The sequence below is a fragment of the Agelaius phoeniceus genome, chromosome 5 (genome assembly GCF_051311805.1).
Source record: "Agelaius phoeniceus isolate bAgePho1 chromosome 5, bAgePho1.hap1, whole genome shotgun sequence".
NCBI lineage: Eukaryota > Metazoa > Chordata > Aves > Passeriformes > Icteridae > Agelaius > Agelaius phoeniceus.
Window position 1 is genome coordinate 38,528,287 of NC_135269.1, and position 22,874 is coordinate 38,551,160.

At 40.7% G+C, this 22,874-nt stretch overlaps 1 protein-coding gene across 3 annotated transcripts in view; it reads left to right on the top strand.

Annotated features, from left to right (window-relative positions):
* Window positions 1-22,874, top strand: part of PTPRB (protein tyrosine phosphatase receptor type B) — a 62,695-nt gene that overhangs the window by 31,091 nt on the left and 8,730 nt on the right. For 2 of the 3 annotated variants that reach the window (XM_054631318.2, XM_077178828.1), the window contains 22 exons: window positions 362-628; window positions 1,937-2,200; window positions 3,198-3,461; window positions 4,409-4,672; window positions 5,307-5,570; window positions 6,450-6,719; window positions 7,347-7,610; window positions 8,444-8,707; window positions 9,083-9,364; window positions 10,551-10,829; window positions 12,740-12,889; window positions 14,079-14,322; window positions 15,411-15,517; window positions 16,027-16,126; window positions 17,602-17,685; window positions 17,789-17,806; window positions 17,910-17,991; window positions 18,449-18,539; window positions 19,682-19,758; window positions 20,568-20,702; window positions 21,716-21,838; window positions 22,039-22,202. In XM_054631318.2, coding sequence (XP_054487293.2) covers window positions 362-628; window positions 1,937-2,200; window positions 3,198-3,461; window positions 4,409-4,672; window positions 5,307-5,570; window positions 6,450-6,719; window positions 7,347-7,610; window positions 8,444-8,707; window positions 9,083-9,364; window positions 10,551-10,829; window positions 12,740-12,889; window positions 14,079-14,322; window positions 15,411-15,517; window positions 16,027-16,126; window positions 17,602-17,685; window positions 17,789-17,806; window positions 17,910-17,991; window positions 18,449-18,539; window positions 19,682-19,758; window positions 20,568-20,702; window positions 21,716-21,838; window positions 22,039-22,202 — 4,057 coding nt within the window. The remainder of the gene's footprint in view (window positions 1-361; window positions 629-1,936; window positions 2,201-3,197; window positions 3,462-4,408; window positions 4,673-5,306; window positions 5,571-6,449; window positions 6,720-7,346; window positions 7,611-8,443; window positions 8,708-9,082; window positions 9,365-10,550; window positions 10,830-12,739; window positions 12,890-14,078; window positions 14,323-15,410; window positions 15,518-16,026; window positions 16,127-17,601; window positions 17,686-17,788; window positions 17,807-17,909; window positions 17,992-18,448; window positions 18,540-19,681; window positions 19,759-20,567; window positions 20,703-21,715; window positions 21,839-22,038; window positions 22,203-22,874) is intronic. The other variant, XM_077178829.1, reaches the window with a different exon arrangement.

Below are 22,874 nucleotides of genomic sequence, written 5' to 3' on the forward strand. Positions count from 1 at the left end.
TATATTTGAAGTAGTCATCAAAAACCCTGAATGATTTCCTAAATGGATGGCATTTATTTAATGGTATTCATAAAATGCCATCTCTTCCAGTTCCCTGATCTTGAATCATTTTCATCTGTCTGAGAAAAGTTGTGCTAAAGGCTGAAAGACCTTTCTGCGTCTTAGTTAGTTTCCCATAGACCACATCCCAGACAGGAAGCAGTCCCCAGTTAAAGTATTTTTAGTCCTGTTGAGTCTGGCTGCAAATTGGAATGTTCTTTTGATGCACTTCCTCAGTGTGACTAAACTTGTGTTCTTTGGGGGATTCTGTTTTGTTTTATTTTGTTTCTCCTCAGTAACAGTATGACAATTTCCTTTTCAGTGCCAGCCCAAGTGACAGGTCTGACTGTGTCAAGTCAGGGATCAACCAACAGCTTGTTCACCAACTGGACAAGAGCACTGGGAGATGTAGACTCATACCAAGTGCTACTGATTCATGAGAATGTTGTCATTAAAAATGAAACTGTTCCCAGTGAAACTAACAGATATCATTTCTATGCCCTGAAACCTGGAGGACTCTATTCAGTTGTTGTCACCACTGTCAGTGGAGGAATATCTTCAAGGCAAACAATTGCAGAGGAAAGAACAGGTAAAAAGGAAAACACTCCAGCACACTTTTTGATAGTTGAATTTATCTAAGAGAATGGTCTTGTGTTTAAGCCACTACACTGAGAATTCAGAAAAACAGGAATTTCATCCGTACAGCTCCATATGTGCACACTGTCATGCAGATTTGTGTAAATACAGCTTCAGAGAGCTAACTGCTCTCAGTGCAGTGGGAACTCTACAGCAGGATCACTCTGTAACAAAGACAAAAGTATGCCCTGAGAGTAATGAGCAACTGTCTGGGCAAATCACTCCTTGGAAGGGACTTTCTTGTTCCATTGGCTATGTGGTGGTGGTGTAGTATGATTGCTCCTTACTTATGTGTGCCAAGAACCTGCCTAAAGGTGGTAGGGTGAATTTGTGTCTCAGTTTCTCACAACTCATTCTTTTTCTTTAATCCAGCATCAAAGAATGTCCACCAGGGCTAATTAGTTATTATGGGGTCCTTCTGTACTTCATAGAACAAGATTTACTGTTGCATCAAATTCTTTAGGTTTAAAGAGTCATGAAATGTAATACTAGTTCTGTGGATATTTAGAGGGAAAATTTGGCAACATAGTGCAATTTTACCTGTAATGTGAATTTGGCAAAGGCCAGGCATTTTGCAGTTTTCTGCAATGTTCTCCTTGAAAACCACTATTTTCAGGTGAAAAGGCCAAACAAATCTGAAAAAAAATGGAGAAGAATAATACTAAAAGGCTTAAAGTAGAGTAGTGTATTTTGTAAAATCATGGTGGGAGGGGGATTGACTCGGACAGCTGTTGGCCAGCCCCTCTGCTGAGATAAGTAAGTTCAGTCCAACAGAGTCCAGTTAAAATTTGGAAGTTCATTATGTCTAAGTTCTGTCCCTGCAAAAACTGAATTTTGTACCTGAGTGATGATAGTTCTGGCAATGCAGAGCCTTTAAGCTCACCTTGCTGGCTTGAAAAACAAGTGGTATTCGTGTTTTGTCCACTAGGCGTCAGAGAACCCACTGGAAATGAAACATTCAGCTGTAGGCCTCAGCCTCTTACCCAGCCTCACCAGTTATTGTCGTTACTGAGGAATGGCAATTTGAGAGGATAACTCAGCTTCTAGGATTTTAGAAATGCTGGGATCAGGCCACCAAGGACAATTTCCTTCACTGTATTTAAAAAAGGAGATGAATGTTGCTGAGAGGCAGTCAGTGCAGAACTTCTCAGGAGTCCCAGACTGCTTATTTTGCAGGGGATGGCATTACAGGGATACTCACAACAATAAAAAGTGGCTAGTAAATGCTTTTTTTGTTTGTTTTTTCCTCTGTATTGCACAGTTCCTTCCAGCGTGACTGGAGTAACAGTAAATAACTCAGGTCGGAGTGACTACCTCAGTGTTTCTTGGCTGCCAGCTTCTGGAGATGTAGACAGTTATTTGGTAACACTCTCTCATGATGACAAGATTGTTCAGACTCTCACCATTTCCAAATCATTCAGTGAATGCTCCTTCAGCAGCCTTACTCCTGGGACACTTTACGATGTGATGATAACCACCAAGAGTGGAAAGTATGAAAACTACTCCCTCAGCCAGGAACGAACAGGTAAAGAGAGGCTCTGGGCAAGTACAGTCACTGTAAACATTGTTCTGTTGGTAATGGCTAATGTTGGTAATGGCCATTACCAATGATTTATCAATAGCTGACCAAACTGGGATGCATGACTAGGGGTTGGAGGGTCAAGCCATGAAATTACAGCTTTATAGACTTCGTTTTATTCTTATGCCCCTGTTGCTGCTTTGTTTCATGCAAAAATACTTTAGTATGAATGAAAGAAATGTCAGTCCTTATGAGTGAACAGAAATAATGTGTCAGTTTTGGCTCAAATGTGTTGTCCTGCCCTTTATGCCTCTATGTGGCCCTTCAAGTATATCCTGCAGAGCATCTCCTCAGAAAGTTACTCAGGCACTGAAAGAACAGAGAAGGATGGGCTAATTAGTAAAATATTAGTGAGGTGTCACTCATCATGAGTAACACCCATGTCAATTGGTTTTGGTAATGTAACACATGTATCTATGGTTTTGGTCATGCAATTTTCAAGGATATTATAACAGGAATAGAGAAATCTCAGAAAAAGATGGCAATAATGATGGAGGACCTTTTAAAACTTTCTCAAAAATGGAAAAAAATTAGACTTTACACTTGGTAAACCAGTAAAACAAAAGAAAGATTGTAAAGGGTGTTAAAATAACAAAGAGTATCAAGTTGGTGCAATTTTAGTCTTCTCATGATCTTAGTGAAAATCCAAGGAACAGCCACAAAAGGATGAGAACCAAATTTTGGATCAGTGTTTGTCCATGGAACTCACTACTCTTCAAAAAATGGAGCAAGTTCCATAAGACCAAAAATTAGAAAGGCAAATAATTTTATTGTCATAAGATGTAAAGCAGCCTGGAAAGTGCAGCTACTACTTTATTACTTAAATCCACATTGCTGTTTTTTTTGCAACTTCCTCACAAAAGTCTGCTAACTACCACAAATACAGCTCTCTGCCACAACTCTGGTAACTTCAGGAAGTTTCTGCTTTTTTTTTTTCTTTCAGTCCCTTCAAGTGTCCAGGGACTTACTGTCAGCAATTCAGCCAGAAGTGACTACTTGAAGGTGTCCTGGTTACATGCATCTGGATATTTTGATAATTATGAAGTGACCATCAGGAACAACAATGATTTCATCCAAACAAAAAGTGTCCCAAAGAATGAAAATGAATGTGTGTTCACCAGTCTGGTCCCAGGGAGGCAGTACAGTGTCACGGTCAGCACAAGGAGTGGGACATACGAAACCAGTGAAAGAGTCTATGGCAGAACAAGTAAGTAAGCACCCTGGAAACATTCTGAGACAACCCAGGGTATTTTTTTTTTTTATTTACCAAACCCAGGAACAAAAATCTCATATGATTTTTAACATAGAATGTTGACTCTGACTCTTTGAATGTGTATTATTTCAAATAATAAAAGAAAGCAGTATTTAGTTTATTACCAGTGTTTATGTTACAAACAAGCAAAAAGTGAGAGACCTGTGCTGTTCAATTGGAAAGCAAATCTTGAAACATTAAAAGCCAAAAAAAACAGTTGTACAATTTTCCACATGAGCTTAGTATTTATCATTAAATTATGCCAGAATGTACTAAACAGTTTTCTCTGGTCATGGAAATAGATAGGACAGAAGATAGACCAGACCTCAGTCTATTCAAACTACCCCAAGCACTGGAATTGGAGAGCATGGGGCAAGAGTGGTAAGGTGGCTGGCTGGGAGCTAGCAGGGATCTGGGTGCAATCTTCACCTTGCACCATGTGTGAGTTAAGAAGCCATGCTGAGAAACTCAGTTTATTAACAAAGATGTAGCATGGGGCAAAAATAACTCATCTGTGTCTGGCACAAGTTGGAAACTGGATTGTGGTGCTGCATCACACAGATGGATTGCCTTGACTTGGCACTAGCTCAGGCCTCTTTTCTCTGTCTTTGTTGTACGTGCAGATCTTACTCAGTTTTTGTTGGCTAGGTGAACTCTCTGCAGGCTACATTATTATTTATTTCTTATTTTTATGCTGATAAATTGTGGACATCTGTTCTGAAATGGGACCTTCCAGTGTTAGATGGGGTGTAAACTACCCAAATAAGTGCAATCTACTGCTTTCTCAAGGGAACTGCATGAAGAATTGTAGCTCAGAAGGATGACTTCAGAGCTACTAGCTTTTTGCTGTGATCTGTTAGTAAGTACTGAGAAGTTTCCCATTTTTCTTCTCACTTCTTCAGTGCCAGAGTCAGTGAAGGAACTGACTCTTAGTAACAGAAGCACAGAAGATCTGCAGGTAACTTGGTCAAAGGCTGAGGGGGATGTTGATAAGTATGAGATTCAGCTCCTCTTCAATGATATGAAGATCTTCCCACCCATTTTCCTTGAGAACACTATTGAGGAGTATTGGTTCACAGCTCTGACTCCAGGACGTCTATACAAGATTCTTGTTTTGACCATCAGTGGAGATGCACAGCGTGCTACTTTCATAGAAGGCCTGACAAGTAAGAAATAATGTGGTATTTAAAATGTGTTTAGGCTTTTCTAGAATGAACCACTCAAAATCAAGGGTGAGCCATGATTATATTCAAGTTTATGTAACACTGGCTCAGAGACAGCAGATCTCGTTGAAAATCACCCTAGCCAACACCCATGCTTAATAAAAAAGTGTCGCATTTACTAACACTTGATTGTTGGCAGACAATCTGATTTGTATTGAGATGTCAGCATTTAGGTTTCTGCTATTCCCATGCATGCCAGTTGTTTGCTTAGTGTCTCTAGTTAAATCACTTACTTATTTTACACCTCTGTTTACCTACCTGAAGTGAATGATTGAGAAAATGATGGAGAAATTACTAACTAACTGAGGGTACCTAAAGAGCCTTCATTTTTTGAGGTGATTTTAAGGCATCATATGGACAAGAGGGAGATTACACATAGAACTGTGTTTCTAATAATCCCACACAAATGTTTACAACTTTACTTATGTTTACCCATGAATGACATTATTTGTACCTGTAAATGATCTTTCTCTTTTGAATCACTTTTTTGTGGCCATAAAATAGGTAGAAATTAGGAAGCCTGAGTCAAACAGGAAATTTGTGAGCAGGTGCCTTTTTGTTCCCTGTTTTTTTCCAGTTCCAAGCAAGGTCCGAAACATTCATGTGTCACCTAATGGCATGACAAACAGTCTGAAAGTGAGCTGGACCCCTGGAGGTGGAGATGTTGATTCCTACACAGTGACTATATTTCAACAAAACCATCAACTTGATTCTCAGAGTGTCTCCAAACACATCTCTGAGCACATGTTTCACAAGTTGGAAGCTGGGGAGCAGTACCGGGTGTTGGTGCAATCTAACAGTGGCACCTTGCACAACAGCTTAGCTGCTTTTGGGAGAACAAGTATGTTTTGCTTGAGACGACGAGAAAGTTGCATTTTATCTTCCCATAGACTGACCCTTGTTTGATAATGTTTAATAATGTTTATGAATGTACCATAGGGCATGGGGACATTCACACTCATGGGAAGTTCTTATCTCAAAGCATGAGTCATGATGTTGGCATGGGTCTGTTAATACTAGTGAGATGTGTCATTTCAGTTGCTTTACCTGGGTGAATGTGCATGGAATTCTAATCCAGCCCAGTGTCTTCCTTCATAGGATGAATGCAGTTCCATCCCTCTCATTTCCTATGCCTGTACCCATCTGACACATACATCCACTCCATGTAGGCAAGTATTGTGTTCTAGCCGACCCTATTGCATGGTCAAGGCTTGTTAGACAACATATTGCCCCAGTGTCCAGGGTGTCAGAACATACAAAACAATGCAATACCTTGTTTTTAATGTATCCTCTCTCTTTAGCACCTGCATTTGTTATCTATGGCCTTGACTTTTGTGCAGCAGCTGCTGGCTAACATTTTCTATTCTGGGCTACTCTTTTGCACCAATTTACCACTCCTTTAGTTTTCATATTCCTTTCTTAACTGTTTCAGTTGGTTCATTTCACTCTCCTTCTCCATCTTTTCATGATAGTCTGTATATATCTGTTGCTTCTCCATTCCTGGTTCAGATATCCACCCACGATGCTCTGTAACTTCATCTGTTTGTATTTATGTCTAGGAATTAGTTGTTTACATAAACATATGCACAGACATTTCTTTTCCCATGAGTGAACCTGAAAATATATAGAGTTATGTTCTGTTAATTACTTTATTCAGATTTGTATATTGAATGGTCTGTATTTCACCTGGTAATATCCTGCCTTTAATTGTTGCTTCCAGTTCCAGCCTCTGTCCAGGAATTATTAGCCCATCATGCATACAGCAGTCATTCCTTGTTAGTAACCTGGCAGAAAGCTCCTGGTGTAGCCGAAAGATATGACATTCTTCTCTTGAGCGAGCAAGGAATCCTCCTGAGTAACAAATCAGAGCCAGCTACTGCCAAACAACACAAATTTGAAGATTTACTAGCTGGCAAGAAGTATAAAATACAAGTTTTGACAGTCAGTGGTGGACTCTTCAGTAAGCGTGCAGAAACTTTTGGCCGAACAGGTAATTAGAACATCTTGGTTTACTTATGTTTCCCTCAGTCAGATATCATTAAATACATGAACCATCTGTATATTTTGATTCTACAAAGATTCTGGTAAGGTACAGACTCTGGATGTTTATGCATCATTTTTCCTAATTCATGCTTTGTATGTGAATCTGAACTTTATTATCATAATATTGTGACCGTGGTTCATAATAAGGATATTAAACCAAAATGCTGAATGCTTCCCTCTGTCTTTTGTGGATATACCTGAATGCTTTATTGTCATCAAATTTTTAATTCACAGTCTCAAGGTTCTTAGTCTGGGATTTGATGTGAATACACACTTCTAAATTCAAGGCCTTGCAGAGTCTTGCTTGCAGTCTTTACTGATTTATAGCTTCTAGTAGAAGATAATGGACAGTTCTCTGTAAGCATGGTCTAGAGAATCAGGCCTTCTGGGAAATAAAAATACTGTATTGGAGAGACTCAATGGCATTTCATAAAAGCTCTCCTCTTGTTTCTGACAGTTGCTGTTGATATTACTTAGCTACTTGTGACTTAATTGAAATGTGTTACAGCCATGAGCTTATTAAAGATTCAGCTTAGTGCCTAGGCTCTGATATGTACTCTTACCTTCTTTTCAGTTCCAGCAGCTGTTACAAATCTGAAAGTCACAGAGAACACCACTGACCGACTGTCCTTCAGCTGGACCACCTCTCAAGGGGAGCTCGATTCGTATGACATCTTCCTGTACAATCCAGACAAGTCCCTTCATGACAGGATTTCAGGAGAGAAGCATCTCCAGCAGTGTTCGTTCCAGAACCTGCATCAAGGCAGGATGTATCGAATGGTCATTGTTACACACAGTGGAAACCTCACTAATGAGTCATCTGTCTATGGAAGAACAGGCAAGGACATCTAAGAAAACTATCTGTCTCCAGTGTAGTGCTCATGGGGGATACCAGTGAGCTGGTCTGAGTCTGATGCTCATACTAGATTAGAGCAACTATTAGAAGTATCCAAATCGTGTCTAATATGTAAAAAGCATTAGATAGGAAAAGATAAATTCTGAATGATGGAGTTACAGCAGGAAAAATGAAGAGCCCTACAACAGTTCCCAGGAGCTCATGTCAGAAGAAAGACATCCCAGTGTACGCTCCCTAAGCAGGAAAATGGCTGTCTCCCATCCTAAAAGCAATATTGGCCTGAGTGGAAAAAGCAAAAAGGCAAAGCAAGTAGGGTTAATAGGATAGCCAGTCTACCAGTGAAATAAAACTTGTTTCCCATGGGAAGCTCTGGCTGCAGCTCTGTGTTTGTTCAGCCACATGTGGGAAGCGGCTTTCTAAGCAGCTCTAGCAGCTGTGGCATTCTGTGTCACCTTTCTTTATTCTCCTGCAGCACCATATAGGAACCCATCTGTGGGACTACGTCTGCAAGTAGGTGCAATTTTTCAGCTACCTCAGAAATGGGTGTTTCCAAATACTGACTAGGAAAAAGCGGCTTCATATTTGCAAAACTGTCCATTATAAACATTGCAACCTCTTTTGGTAACAGTGGCAATTCAAAATAGTAAAGGAAGCATCTGAGATATGCTTTATGCTTTTCAGCCAGCTGTGGTGGCTGTCTGGTTTATAAAATTACTATCATTACAGGACAGATATAAGGTCTGCTTGACCTTTTTGCTTCTTCTCACCCAAAGGATGTTCTACATAAAGTAATATTCATTCCTTCTTTTTTTCAGTACCAGCCCCAGTTGTTGGTCTCAAGGCATCCAACCGAAACATGACAGACAGTCTGTGGTTCACTTGGGGTCCAGCAGCAGGAGATGTTGACTTCTATGAGCTGAATCTTTACAACCCAAATGGGACACAGAAAGAAACTGAGCAAATGAAAGATCTGGAAGAGTGGCATTTCCAGGGGCTTGTTCCTGGCAGAAAGTATACTTTGGTCGTGGTGACTCACAGTGGTGAGCTGACCAACACAGCAAATGCTGAAGGAAGAACAGGTATGGGATTTTTTTTTTGTCCCATCTGTTTGAATTCATTAGTTCACAACTATGCAACAGACTTGTTCTGAGGGAGGATTTATTATGAGTCATTGAAGGTATAAAGATGACGGATAACCTTAAGAGCATTAAAACAATGGAATGTGAAAGAAAAGCAGTCAGCGCTGTTTTTCTTTCAAAGGCTCAGGAATATTTTACAACTGTGAAAGTCACCATCATCAGCACAGGTGCAGTAACGGGCTTTGTATATCAGATAATACAAACTACTTTGTGATGCATGAAGAAAATAATCCATGTTTCATTTTATTTGTCTTGTGTAAAAATTTGTTAAGAATCTCTTTTTCTTCTCTCCTTTTTTCCCCCCTTTCTGCATAGCACCCAGGCCTCCTAACACTGTGTCATTTACCGATGTTGCAAACACTTCTTTATCAATCACTTGGCTGGGTCCTCCAGACTGGACAGACTATGATGATTTTGAGGTGCAGTGGCTTCCAAAGGATCCCCTCACAGTATTCAATCCCTACAGCAGCAGCAAATCTAAAGTACGCATCATCTATGGCCTGCGACCAGGGAGGCTCTATGAGTTCAGAGTCAGAACTGTCAGTGGCGACAGCTGGAAGACATACAGCCAGTCACAGTCTGCAACTGTGAGAACAAGTAAGTAAAAATTTCCCTTGCACCCTAACACTCAGCTGAAGAAGATGCAAAACTGTAAAATATTATGAATTCCTTCTGCAATCAGTAATTTCCATTAATAAATTCATGAATGACAGTGATGAATTCAGCTAGATTCTAAGCTCTTGCTGTGTGCAAGGTCAGCTGTTTAAAGACTGATAATGGACATACATTTATAATCTTCACATCCAGAGTCAAGCTGTTTGGTTGCAGAGACTGAATCAGTCTGTTTCAGGGGTAAAATAAGGTTGAATATCCAAACTTCTCTGATAGTAGTATATTGAAATAATCATGTTTCTGAATGGTAAGACAGGAGGGATGAAAGAAACTGTGCTGTACTAGATTTGAAACTGGAATCAGTGTTTCACTGCTCTGCATTTCTGCCCATGTCTGTGAATCTGTTTCATCTCTAGCTGTCTCTAGCAACTTCAGTAAAAGGCTGATTTGAAAAAGTGAGATGAAATTGTAAAAATAACTGAGTAGTGGCAAATCCTCATGTTATTTGGGGTAGGATTCAGCTGTAAATTGACATCTATGTTTAGTAAGCTATATACTCTTTAATACAGCATAATAATTAAAATTTCTCCTGTACTTAATCACTTAAATGTAGATGTCTGCCATCTGAGACTGAAATCCTGTCTTTGTTACAGGTTACATGATATAAATGTTGCTCCCATATTACATGGATGAAGCATATTTCTATGTTGTGTTTGAGTAATATGGACATATCCTGGACATGCTGCCCAGGAAACCAGATCAGTCATGAGATGACAGTATCAGTATTTACTGATATAAGTGACCACATGAAGCCTCCAAATAAGTTGTAACAACTTTCTAGAAATCCATTTCTTTGTGGTGTTGCTGTTCATGTAAGACTTCATCAAGTAGGATTGAAATCTTTTCCTTGTTTTCAGAATTAATTACTGGAGCTTCACAATGCTAATGGGGCAGATGTTGCTAGATCTGATTTCAGATGGCTAAAATGAGTTAGACAGCCTTACATAATAATCAGGCAGCACACATTTGCAGGATAACTGGGAATTCTGACTCCCAGCCTCCTGTTCTGATCTGATGGTTGATGCAGAATCTAGGAGCTGTAGTGTGAGCAGAGAGTGTGTGACACCTGTCCCTTTTCCCACTGAGTTTCAACTTCTTAACATTTCTCTAGAGCCAGACAAGATACAAAGCCTTCACTGTCGGCCCCAAACCTCTACTGCCATCGCGTGTTCCTGGACTCCTCCCGATTCTGATTTTGATGGGTATAGCGTTGAGTGCAAGAAGATGGACACCCGTGAAGTGGAATTTTCTAAAAGGATAGAAAAAGACAAATCTCTGCTTAATATTATGACCCTTGTTCCCCACAAGCGATACCTGGTGTCCATCAAGGTGCATTCTGCAGACATGACGAGTGAAGTGGTTGAAGACAGCACCATCACAATGATTGATCGTAAGTGCAATTCAGGGTTGCCCTGAAGACCAGCACTGAGCAGCAATAAGCAAATGCTCGTGTTACTTAGACAGTAAAAGGAGTTCTGAACTCCACAATTGCTGGTGTGTGGAGTGGTGGCCAAAGTAGACTGAACCCATTCTTTGGTCTCTGTTGTAACAGACCATGCAGGATTTTGACTATATTGCCTCTCATTACATTGCCAAACACAATTATTTGGCTCATTCATTAAATATAGCCTGAGAAACAGAAATACTTTGTCCTCATCATCACATGCCTTGTTTTCATCAGTTGTCTTCATGCTTGCTGCTTGGCTTTCTGTATCTGGCCATCTGTACCCCTTATTGATGGTAGCCATCCTCAGCACAAATATCCATCAATAAGGACATTGGATTGTAGTACCACATTCTCTTTTGGCATCTGTAGACTCTTCTGAGGTGCTACCTGGCCAAATCACCTGCAGGACTTTTACCTGAGGGAGGATCCAGATATCTATAGCATGTGCTTTGAAATAGATTCTTCAGTTTCTCTACCCATAGGCTGCTGAGTGGAATGTATCAGTAGTATCTGCTGGTACCTCTGCACTGCCAGGCATCACTGCAGTCAACAGCCTGCCACTGCTGACCCTAGAGCTGCCCCAGATTTTGCACTGCATCAAGATTCAGTGGCACAGCACAATGCAGAGGCCTGCTCTGTTCCAGGGCTAAACTCAAAAATGAGAGGAGAGCCAGGAGTCCTATATTCAGGGACGCCTCTGTAGCTGCTTTTTAAAAGCCACGTTTATGTGAAATGCTAGATCATAAAAATTATGTTTGCTTTGGGAGCTGTTGAGCTAAGCTAGAGTTCAGTCACCAAACTGCCTTCTCCTTTGCCCCTCAATTGCCTTTTAATCTCCTTCCCTTATCACAAAGGATTCTACAAATCCAGATGCAAGTCCTAGTTATTCATGTCACAAGAGGTGAGACTGAGTCCTGTTTGAAAGTTTGCTGATCATGTTTACTCTTATTTGGTTTATGTTCATGTTTGTTTATTGTCACTTACTTGTTTTGAACACTGCTGCTCTCCCAGACCCTGGTTAACACTGGAGGCCCTACCTCAAGGAAACAAAAAAAAATTGCAGCTAGACTTCATAGATGTAAGAGGTCTAGCTAAAAAGCGTATAATTGTGTGAATTTTTGGTTCTTTTGGCATTCTAAAAGCTTTTGAAATTTAGCCTTCTGCTTACAGTTTTTATATGTTTCCCATATGTGCAATATAGTTTCAGTACTACAGATTTTTAAAAGAATCAGTAATGTAGATCATTAAAATCCCCACCTTTGCTGCACTTTCTTCCCTGTGAACTTCACTTTCCAATTTACTTCTACTGTGTCAATGTTCAAAGTATAGTTTTGTATCATACAAAGAACATTTCCTATGGACATTCTGCAGTCAGACTAGAAAATGGTACTCTGTAGTTGAGTGTTCTGTCTGGCTAACCCTGGCTGTTCCTCTGGAAAAGAAAGCAGAAATATATATGCTTGAAATAGGTAATGTCTATAGTGAGTATGTTAAGTGGCCTCCAAATGCTTGGCTTAAAACTGTGTTGTTTTCAGCAGCTACAATTTCTGTTTTCATAGGCTTGACATGACTTTAATGCATTTCCATGTGGGCTTCTGCAGGAATTCATACTGAGGAGGTGTCACACTTATTATGGTGAACACACTGCTGGCTTGTTTCATCTTCTGGCAGTTTCACTGTGGGAGGTGAAGACACTTTCTTGATTGCAAAGAGAGTAGAATCAGAGACTTAGGTCCAGGCAACCAAGATTTATTACAAATTGCATTTTCCTTATTAGGTCTATCTCACAGCAAGTACATAAGTAATGCTTTTTCTCTATTTTGTATCTATTTTTTATTTATTTAATTACTCAGGTCCTCCTCAGCCACCTCCAGATGTACGGGTGAACAAAAAAGAGGTGCTGATTACCAAATCCTCCATCAACTTTACTTTCAACTGCAGCTGGTTTAGTGATACTAATGGAGCTGTGAAGTACTTTACTGTGGTTGTGAGGGAGGCTGATGGTAAGTGTCATGATTTAATGCTATTCTCTCCATAGCCAATAAAATTTACATGGGGAAGTACATCCCTATCACTGCACAGCAACAGGGTTTCTCCTTATCTAATGGCTGAGTGTCATACAGGTTTTGGATCTATACTTCCTCCCTAGCCTGAGGATATACAGAGTCCTATTCTCAGAGAGTCTGTAGCAACTACAGAGTTCAGACAGAAGCAGTACTCTAGATTACACTGTCATGTATGTTCAGACAATTTTTGTAGTCGAAAGCTTATGTTGGTTGCCATTGCCAGTGAACACAGATCATAGTGAACATAGATTTTGAAAGGTTAGGTGTGAACACTAAAAGGCAACCCCCTTGGAGAGTCTCAGTAAACCATGCTGAGAAGCCACAGGTCTGCCAGGTCATGTCTGCTAACTGAAGAAAATGACTTTGCATGCAGCACCATAAAGCAGAACAGAAATGGTCCTTGTGACATGCATGTAAACCTCCCTTTCTACAGCTGACCTATTGTTGAGATGTGTGTCTGGCAAATCAGATACATGTCTCAACAATTTATACCTTGTTTTTAGAAGTGGCTGCATTTACTGGCATACTAAGACATATTTTGTGACCTTTATGAAAGTTATTAATCTCTCTGTCCATCAGCCCTTAGGAAAAAAAAACAGATAATATTTCCACTGTCTGCTCTGTCATGTTTGGGCAAGCTATAAAGCTCTTTGAGAAGGACTACTCATTGCTATAGCTTGCCTATCTGAGTCTCTTCCAGTATTGTGAATTTACATTCAGGAGGTCCCTGCAATTTCCTACTGTAGTTTTTCTCTATATACAGTAGAGTTGTCCGTTTATGGGGTTTTTACTTCTTTTTAAAATAGCTAGTAGTAGGATCCAGGAATCTGGATCACAAAAACTCCCAACAACAGCACAGGAAAAAAGTCATAGCAATTGACCTGTGCATGCCTATTGCAGCAAAAGTTGCACTGAGGACTTGTGAGGAAATCTGCCAAAAAAATAATAGAAAGGTTGGTACTAGAAACAAGGTACCCTAACCATTGTAGCTTTGCATTCATGAGGTAGCCTCCAAGAAATAGAAAATTGGATAAGAACATGTCTGTCAAGAGCTTGAGCCTATAAACCTCATCACATTAATGGCTGTGGCATCTAAACCTTCTGTCTTTCTCTGCACATGGCATAGGCAGTGAAGGACCAAAGCCCGATGAGCAGCACCCGTTACCCTCCTACCTGGAGTACAAACACAATGATTCTATACGCATCTACCAGACAAATTATTTTGCCAGTAGCTGTGCTGAAAACCCTGACAGTGACTATAAAAGCTTTGACATTAAGCTTGGAGGAGAAATGGAAAATCTGGGAGGAAAGTGTGATCCAGATCACCAGAAATTCTGTGATGGACCTCTAAAGCCTCGAACTGCGTACAGGTTAGACTCATATTGGTAGTTGTGCTCTTATATATTAGGCTTGGTGTCATCTGGGTGCCTCATCCACTTGAGCTTCAGTAGATTAGGGACTGCATTGTACAATGTTCTGTGTGTTTCACTGCAAATTTATGAAAGCTTTATTATCCATGGCCCCATTCCATAGGTAAGAACCAGTCATCCACTAGCATGGGAATGATATGATTAATTATGCACAAAACTCTGTGCAGTGAATAGGTTTATTTATTTACATCAACTTCATGGGAAGCTCTCCTGTTGCTGCTCAACATTTCTTTAGAAAGACTGAAGACAATTGGCTAAGTTAAGGCAAGAAGAAGGAAAGCATGCTTCACTCAGTCTGGCAGAACTACCCCACTTGTTCTTTTGGAAGAAGCTAGAAAAACCTGGAGGCCATTCTATCCTGTGGCACCATTCACAGGCTCCCGAGCTAGGTCCAGGTTAGCTGTAGGGTGTAGAAGAGGATGACTGCCAACACCAGCCCCAAGAGACCTGCAAGCTGCTCACTGAAAAGCCACATGGACAGAAGGCACATGCCAAGGGGTGCCCATTGTGCCTCTCAGCTTCTTCATCATCATTAAAACAGTGCTAGCCTACTATAGGCTGCTCTCATTAGGGCACATTTCCCAAAACTTCAGTCTGGGAAACACCCACATTACCAGGAGAACAAAGAGGACTATAACATTTATCCATTAGCACAGTCATGCCCAGCCAAGTGAAGGGAAAGTGTGTCCCCCCTGAGAAGCATTTCTGAGTCCTCTCTCCTCTGCAGCTTCTGCTAGTCCTGCCTTTAGACATGGTCAGGCTATGTGTGCCTGCAGCCAGAGCCCCATCTGTTACCTCTGCCAGGGTACCTCAGGGCCCTCCACCTGTACTGGCTGTAGTCCCCCATATTTAACTCAGGGATCAGTATTATTAATTAGGTAGAAGACTGATTAACTCAGGTGTCTATATTAAGAATTATCTGTGGTCAGTGGAAAGGTTTTCGTTGTCTCAAAGGGGAAAATGAGTTTTTCCTTTTCTGCTGTTGGTTCTGAACATCTGATGAACCATTTTTTTACTGTATTTTCTAGAATCAGCATACGAGCTTTTACTCAGCTTTTCAGTGAAGACCCGAAGGAACTTCCTAAACCGCTCTTTGCAGACACCTTCTTCTCTTTACCAATCACTACAGAGGCAGGTTAGTTTCAGGCTGTTATCAGTGACTGTGCCATGTGATTGCATATTGTGCCTAAGAATACTCTGGCATCTAGAGCTATTTGTAAGGAGTGGAACAAAGCTTGTTGTGCATGTCCTGAGAGCTGCTCTGAGAGGAAGCTGACTTGGCTTATCTACCTCTACTGGAAAATTCAGAGGACTGCTTGACAGAGCTGCTGAAAGTAGAGAAAAGGAAAAATGCTCAGTGAGGCTATCACCAAGAAAGCTTCTAACTGCAAGAGAATCACTCCCATGTAATGGAGTTTTTGCTTTCTTTTACTGTGGTTGGGAGTGAAAAATTTTGTTTAATGGTTTGAAAAAATGAGGATAGAAGATCAAGGCCAGGTTTTAGCTAAGTGTTTTAATGCCTTAGATTTCCTTGTATTTAGCCATTTTCTTCAGCTGATAATAACAGATTCCCTGAAAGTTATTGATTCTCTGATTCTTTTGATCCTTTCCTCAAGATACATAAATACACTGTTTTGTTTCTAGAGCCTCTTTTTGGAGTTATTGAAGGTGTGAGTGCTGGCTTGTTTCTGATTGTGATGTTGGTGGCTGTTACTGCTTTATTTGTCTGCAGACAAAAAGTTGGGTAAGCTGACTCCCTTTGTCAGTCTCCGTTACTGAAGTCATGTCAAATTATATTCATTTAAGTAATACAATTTATAAGGCTTAGCTAAAAATTGGATGGATGCACTGAACTATTCAACAGATAAAATCTATGTCCCCCCAAATTCTGTACACACTAAGTATACAACTAATGACTTGCATATTAAGAAATCTATATATACTTAATTCAAATGGTGTCAGAATTATGTCATAGAGGATCCTTGTAACTTTTAGTTTGCAGTAGGAGTCTGAATAGTTCTGAATAAAAATTGGTTTATCGTTCAAACTTTTATCTTCTGGGAAAAAAAATGTCTTTTGTCAAAAAATGAAGTGTTTCAGATTAATTGCATCTACATTGTAGATGGGAAGCTTTTGAAACTGTTCATTTAGACTTTATCATTTCAATTCAAAAATACTGAAATGTGGCATTACCTCAGTGTCCGAAAGATTAGCTCAAACCTTGCTTCTCATTTTTTTGTCAGTTATAGTTGTATGTTTGACATTACAGATGAATCCTAAATAGTGGACTTACATCTTTTTAAAAAATTAAATACTGTATGTCAACTGAAAAAATCTTTATCCTTTAAACTATTTTGCATGACTGAGAAATGTGAAATTCTTTGTAGTTTCTGTAATTAGAAAAAAACCTCAACATTTCCAGTGCATGGGAAACACTGCAAGTCTGAAGTTCAGTTCTTTTACTGATGCAAAATTAAGTTGATATGAATTTGCCAGAATTTCAGATTGAAACAAAATCTATTTTCTGACTAGTCATAGCTTTTAGCCAAAATGGATAAACTTCATTATAGAATGTGGTTTCGTGTTGTAAGTGCTGCCACCCAGCAGGACGGCAGTAGTACTGGTATGGTTTTCCCACATCAGACATAAAGAGAAAGTGTTCTCTAAGGTAGGTGTCTTGAAGGAGGAGATGGCAGCAAAAAGATGAAAGGCAACACTAACTGTGTGGAGTAAGTACCACTTCTGTGGCTTTCCCAGAGCCTGCTGTGGTTATGCCACTTACTCCTGCCATGAATGTGGGCATCTGCTACAGGCTTGGTCTGCAGAGTGGATGTGCTGGAAGCTGTAGACCTTTTACAGCTCTGAAAATCTACCTTTGTGTTGCTCTATATGTAGAGAATCAACTGATTTAGGGTCCATCTTAGCACAGGGCACCCTCCTTAATGATGGACTGGGCTGTGAGTGTTTCAGAACAAGAAAAATGTCTTACCTGCCTGTGCCATGCATACATTCCACATCACTATTGCCAAGCTAAAATACAAGAAAAGTCTGAGCCTGAGCTAAGAGCAATGTCACAGGATCAGAGCCAAAAATCAAAACACACTGGAAAACGGTAAACTGGAAAAAAAGAAATTTAAGAAAGTATAACTTACATCAGTGCCAACTCTTACCAGTTTCAAAACTTCATGATATAACAGAATACTTTCCTTTTTGTTCCAGAAATGGTCATGAGAGACCTACAGCGAGGCTGAACATTCGCAGAGACAGGCCACTGTCAGTCCATTTGAACTTGGGGCAAAAAGGGTAATGTAAAAATTTGGTTTTTTTAACATAGCATTGTGGTTGAACAGAGCCATCTGATCACTTACTGATGAAGTGTTTCTTTTTCTTTTGAAATAATTTCCAGGTACCGGAAAACTTCCAGGTAAAAAGAAAAAATTAATACCTAAAACCTTCTTGGTAGCCAACTGGATAAATTATGACTGTGATTCATCCTGTGATTTTCTTCCTCCTATTGAATATTTCAGTCCGATCAAAGTCAGTCACTTTGAAGCACACTTCACCAAACTTCAAGCAGACTCCAACTACCTTCTGTCCAAGGAGTATGAGGTGGGATCCTAACCTAGGCAAAGGACTTGCTTTGTGAAGGGGCGGGCTGACTGAGTCAACTGGTTAATGTATTAGAAAGATTTGCATATGTTTGTATTATTCACACAAATCCAAAAAAGATGGAGCATTTCATTTGAACTCCACTTGTCCATGTGCAGAAACCAGCTCTTCATTTGGCATGTTCTGGTTGGCAGCCTCTGCCTGATACTTGTCTGGTGGAGATTAGGAACATTTGTTTGTATGGCACATCTGTGTGATAAAGTATAGAAGGTACCTGCCAGCCATGCACTTGCTTTAAAACAGTATGATTATCTATGTAATTTCAGTTCGTTTTTTATAAAAAAGCACCTGTTTTCTGTCCACGGCCTTTGAGAGCTGATGAACACTATTTCCCTTTGTGTTGTCTTGTCCTTTAATTATTTTCACCTCACATTTTATTCCTATTCCTTTTTTGCAGGACTTGAAAGATGTGGGTCGAAACCAGACATGTGATATAGCACTTCTGCCAGAGAACAGAGGGAAGAATCGATACAATAATATATTGCCTTGTGAGTTTTAGCTTTGGTTGTGTAATATTGCATCACACCAGCTATTTTTCACTTTTTTTTCAGCAAGCCTAGTGGAAAAGAGTGTAGCCAATCCCTCCCCTCCTTTCTGTCCACAATGAAATATCTGTGCCAGCTCAGGTTCTTGTGCTAGGAGGCAGATGATGCATGGCCCTGAATGGCTTCACACAGACCAGTAATTTAATTTCACACTAGAGGTGTAATGACTAGCATTCAGTCCAGGGAGAAAAAGCTCCAGCTATTAGGGGCATTCAGTCACTGCTGATAACAAGGATAGTAGAAATAACAGTAGGGTTTTTTACATGCAGAGTATCATCCATTCAGTGCTCTTTGACAGCCTTGCCAAATCTTTGTTCTTCAGTGTACACTAAACCTACTATACAATATAGAGCTAGTGTGATTCTGCACGGTAAGATGTGTAAGTTAACCCTGTTCCTCTCAGGCAAGACCTGTCTGTTGTTGAGAGTTTCTCCCTTTAATCTCCTACCTGTCATTTTGGAGGTAGAACATTGAGGAGGACCACCACATAACTCACTGCTCCACATCCCCACTAATGGATGTGGCATGTGCTGGCAGCACAGCCTCTCCTGTGTCCTGCCTGCTCATGCCAGCAGTGACACCTGACTGAGATCCAGCATGGCATTATCTCATGAATCAGTGTCCTGGCAGCTCAGGCACTATATGTTTCTGTACAGAGGGCCCTTCACCTACAGAAGATGTTTTGCCTGCTCAGCATTAGCTCAGAATACCACTGAAGTGCAACTGTTCTTTCAAGGGCAGAGCTGGGCACTACTTCTCAGTACAGCATACTGCTGTTAGGATCAAAGGAGGATGCTATTTTGGCCCTTTTGTTGTCATAACAAATCCTATGCAGCTCAGCAGAGGAAATTCAGTATATTTACTGCATCCTTCTTACCCATCTATCTCCTAGTCTCTGGAACACTCCACAGCACTCACAGATTAAAGAGGCAGTAAAACCAGCAGTTATTCCTTATAAATTAGCTCTTCATATAAAATCTGGTAATAGCGCTGGCAGTCCTTTCACAAACGCATTTCTGTAAGTGCTGAGAGGGACTGAAAATCAAGACCTAGCCCTAAGCTTCTTGTAATCAATTTCTTGCTAGATGATACATCAAGAGTGAAGCTTTCCAATGTGGATGATGACCCTTGCTCAGACTACATTAATGCAAGCTACATACCAGTAAGTGACTCAAGGGTGGTGTTTTGCAGTCCTCCTTCCAGTGGTAATTTTTCCGTCATCTAAAGCTGACTATAAAGCTGGATGGTTAAGGCTCCCCTCCCCCTTCCTTGATTCACTTTTCGCTAAAAAAATAAGAACTCATTTTGTGGGTGTACTGAAAGACTGTGGCTGACTACCATTAAATTAACTGTGAGTGATTTACCCAGCACTTAAGGACACTTTCTAGCATTGCTATAGTTATGTAAGATAGCAAGTCTAATTGGCCAAGGACATATTTTTAAAGGTCGCTGATTTTATACAGTGTCCATAACAACTGTAGCTATCACTGCAGGTGGCATCCTCACTGTAGAGCTGTAGCTCATCCTGACAGCATTGGCACCTTGCAGGGTGACAAAACTGGCTGAAATTAAATTAATGCCCTTTGCCAAAGAGTTATGATTGATAATAGCAGTGGCTTTAGCAATCCAGATTTCAAGCCAGAACTCAGCTACTTTATTAAAAATGATAAATAAAACAAAAACCCCTAGCAGTTTTAAAATTGCTTGGGACTGTGCTGAACACAAAAGAACATTGGAAAGCTTTGATTGTCAGAAAAGGGACAGTATTTAGATAAACTGCCACCATCTCTTCCTTCTCTCTGTTCCAATCAGTCATTTGCTTTTGGGTCCAAGGCAACAATTTAGCTTTCAAAACTATTGTCCCAGGAAGGGTTGCTGCAGAGCCCTGTCTGCAATCCCAAGCCTTGTTCAGTTTTTAGAAGATTTTTTTCCTGCCCTTTTGGAAACTAATGGAGTTCTCTTTATTTGCAGGGCAATAATTTCCGCAGGGAATACATAGCAACTCAGGGCCCTTTGCCTGGAACCAAAGATGAGTTCTGGAAGATGGCATGGGAGCAAAATGTTCACAATATTGTCATGGTAACCCAGTGTGTTGAGAAGGGCCGGGTAAGCAGTGACTCTTCTTTGTTATTAATGTCTGTTTTAACATCTATTAAAAGATTTTGCTTCTTATTTTCATCACACTAAGGCCAAAAAGAGCCCAGTCAAGGAGATACACAGCATGAAAGAAAAGGTGTAATATAAAGACTGGAGACAGATGAAGGCAGCATGTCAAGGCTAGAATTAGGATCAGAGCTCAGTGCTTCTGGTCTCTAATCCAGGACCTTGTTCACTAGACAATTCTCTTCAGCATGCAGGACAACCACCAACAAAAAGTGCCTGTTTATCACATCAATTCTGATCAACTTCTACTTTAAATATAAGCTCTGAAGAGCAAATGTTGATCAGTAAATACATCAAATTATCTCTGATATATAAGCCCTGATGTAGTTTGCAAAGAGACCACTCATGCACTTAACACTCTTCCTGAATGCAGGTGTAGCATACCTACCCAGGTATGACCACATCCTGTCCCTTTGTAAGACAGTGACTAGATCTGTAAGAAGATTAAACAAACTTGAAGTCATGATCCTCTAGTAGCACATATAGGGTCAGTTCCTCTCAGCTTACCATTTTTTCCTGAGGAGAGGGGGAAAGCCAACACAGAATAGGATCTGTATCCTTCTGCATCTCACTGGTTCCAAGTTGGACCTTAGTGCCATGTCTCAGCAAAAGATGAGCAAGGGGCACTGGAGACATAGCTCTCATCCAAGCAGAGATTTGAGAAATGTTGGCACAGAAAATATGCCCTATAAGAAGGTATCAGTGAAGTACTTCCCATTCCCCCCATCACAAATGAATTATGAAAACTTCCACTTCCCACCCCCATGCTAACCCATTCCCATGCCAGACCCTGCTTATTGACATGGCAGAGAGTGGCATCTCTGAATTCAGCTGCTGCCTGTCTTCCTTCATCCTCAGGCACAAGGAGTCTGAAGTCTGCTTCTGCCAGTGCAGGATGGTGGCATTGTTTGTAGCTATTTTGACCACTAAATCTGTCTTTCCTTGTGTCTCTGCAGGTAAAGTGTGATCAATACTGGCCCCATGACCAGGATTCCTTGTACTATGGAGACCTGATTGTTGAGATGCTGTCTGAATCGGTGCTCCCAGAGTGGACAATACGAGAGTTTAAAATCTGCAGTGTATGTTTGCATTTTTCTTTGCTGATTAATTTGCTTAAAACACTTGCAAGGCTAAATTAGGAAGGTTTATTCTGCTGTACCATAGTTGCATCATGCCCAACTCCCCTCTGGTGGAAGCTATAGCATTTTCTCTGAGGGTACCTGTTCTATGTGTCCCTTCCTCTCTTGTCCTGATGACCCACACTTTTGAATCCCAATAGGAAGAGCAGCTTGACTCAACGAGGCTCATTCGTCACTTCCACTACACTGTATGGCCGGATCATGGTGTGCCAGAGACCACCCAATCCCTGATCCAGTTTGTCAGAACTGTGAGAGATTATATCAACAGGACCCCAGACACAGGACCAAGTATTGTACACTGCAGGTATGTGCAGCACCAAAACATCAGTGGCACAGAGCCCTTGTGCCTACCCTTGGGAAGATCCCAGATCTTCATCCCTGTTACACTATGGGCAGCTGCAGAATCTGAGAGATAGCTGATGGTCTTAAGTTTCCAGATACATCAGAGCAGTATCCCCAGGGCACATGCATTCACCCACAACCTCACCCTGGAGATGGCTCAAAAATTATTCTTAGGGAACCACTGTGTCTCTGTGGTACCACTGCAGAGCATGAAAGTGTCAGCAGCTGCCACTGCTCATCAGCTTTTGCATTCTTAAATTGCCCACATGCTGCTGTTGTGGCCTATCATTGGAATCACAGAGGGTGTTTAAAAGGTAAAGTGTACCAGGGGTAAATCTGACTGTGTGTGGATGTTGAGACTAGCTGACAGATCTGTCCTTCCCCCGTTCTGACTGAGATTCCCTTTTCCTACTGCCTTTTCATGCTCTTCTGCTTTTTCCATCCCTGGCAGTCACAGGGCTGCGGTTTTCTCTCAGTTCTGTGGTCCACCACTACACTTGCATAAAAAATTGCAAAATTGAACTGCCTGATCGGTTATCCACTGGCCAGCTGCAGCAGAGTATAGGGCTACAGAGGGAGAAAGAGTGCAATTGGTGCTGTATCTTCTGATAAAGCCATATGTTCACTGGTAGTA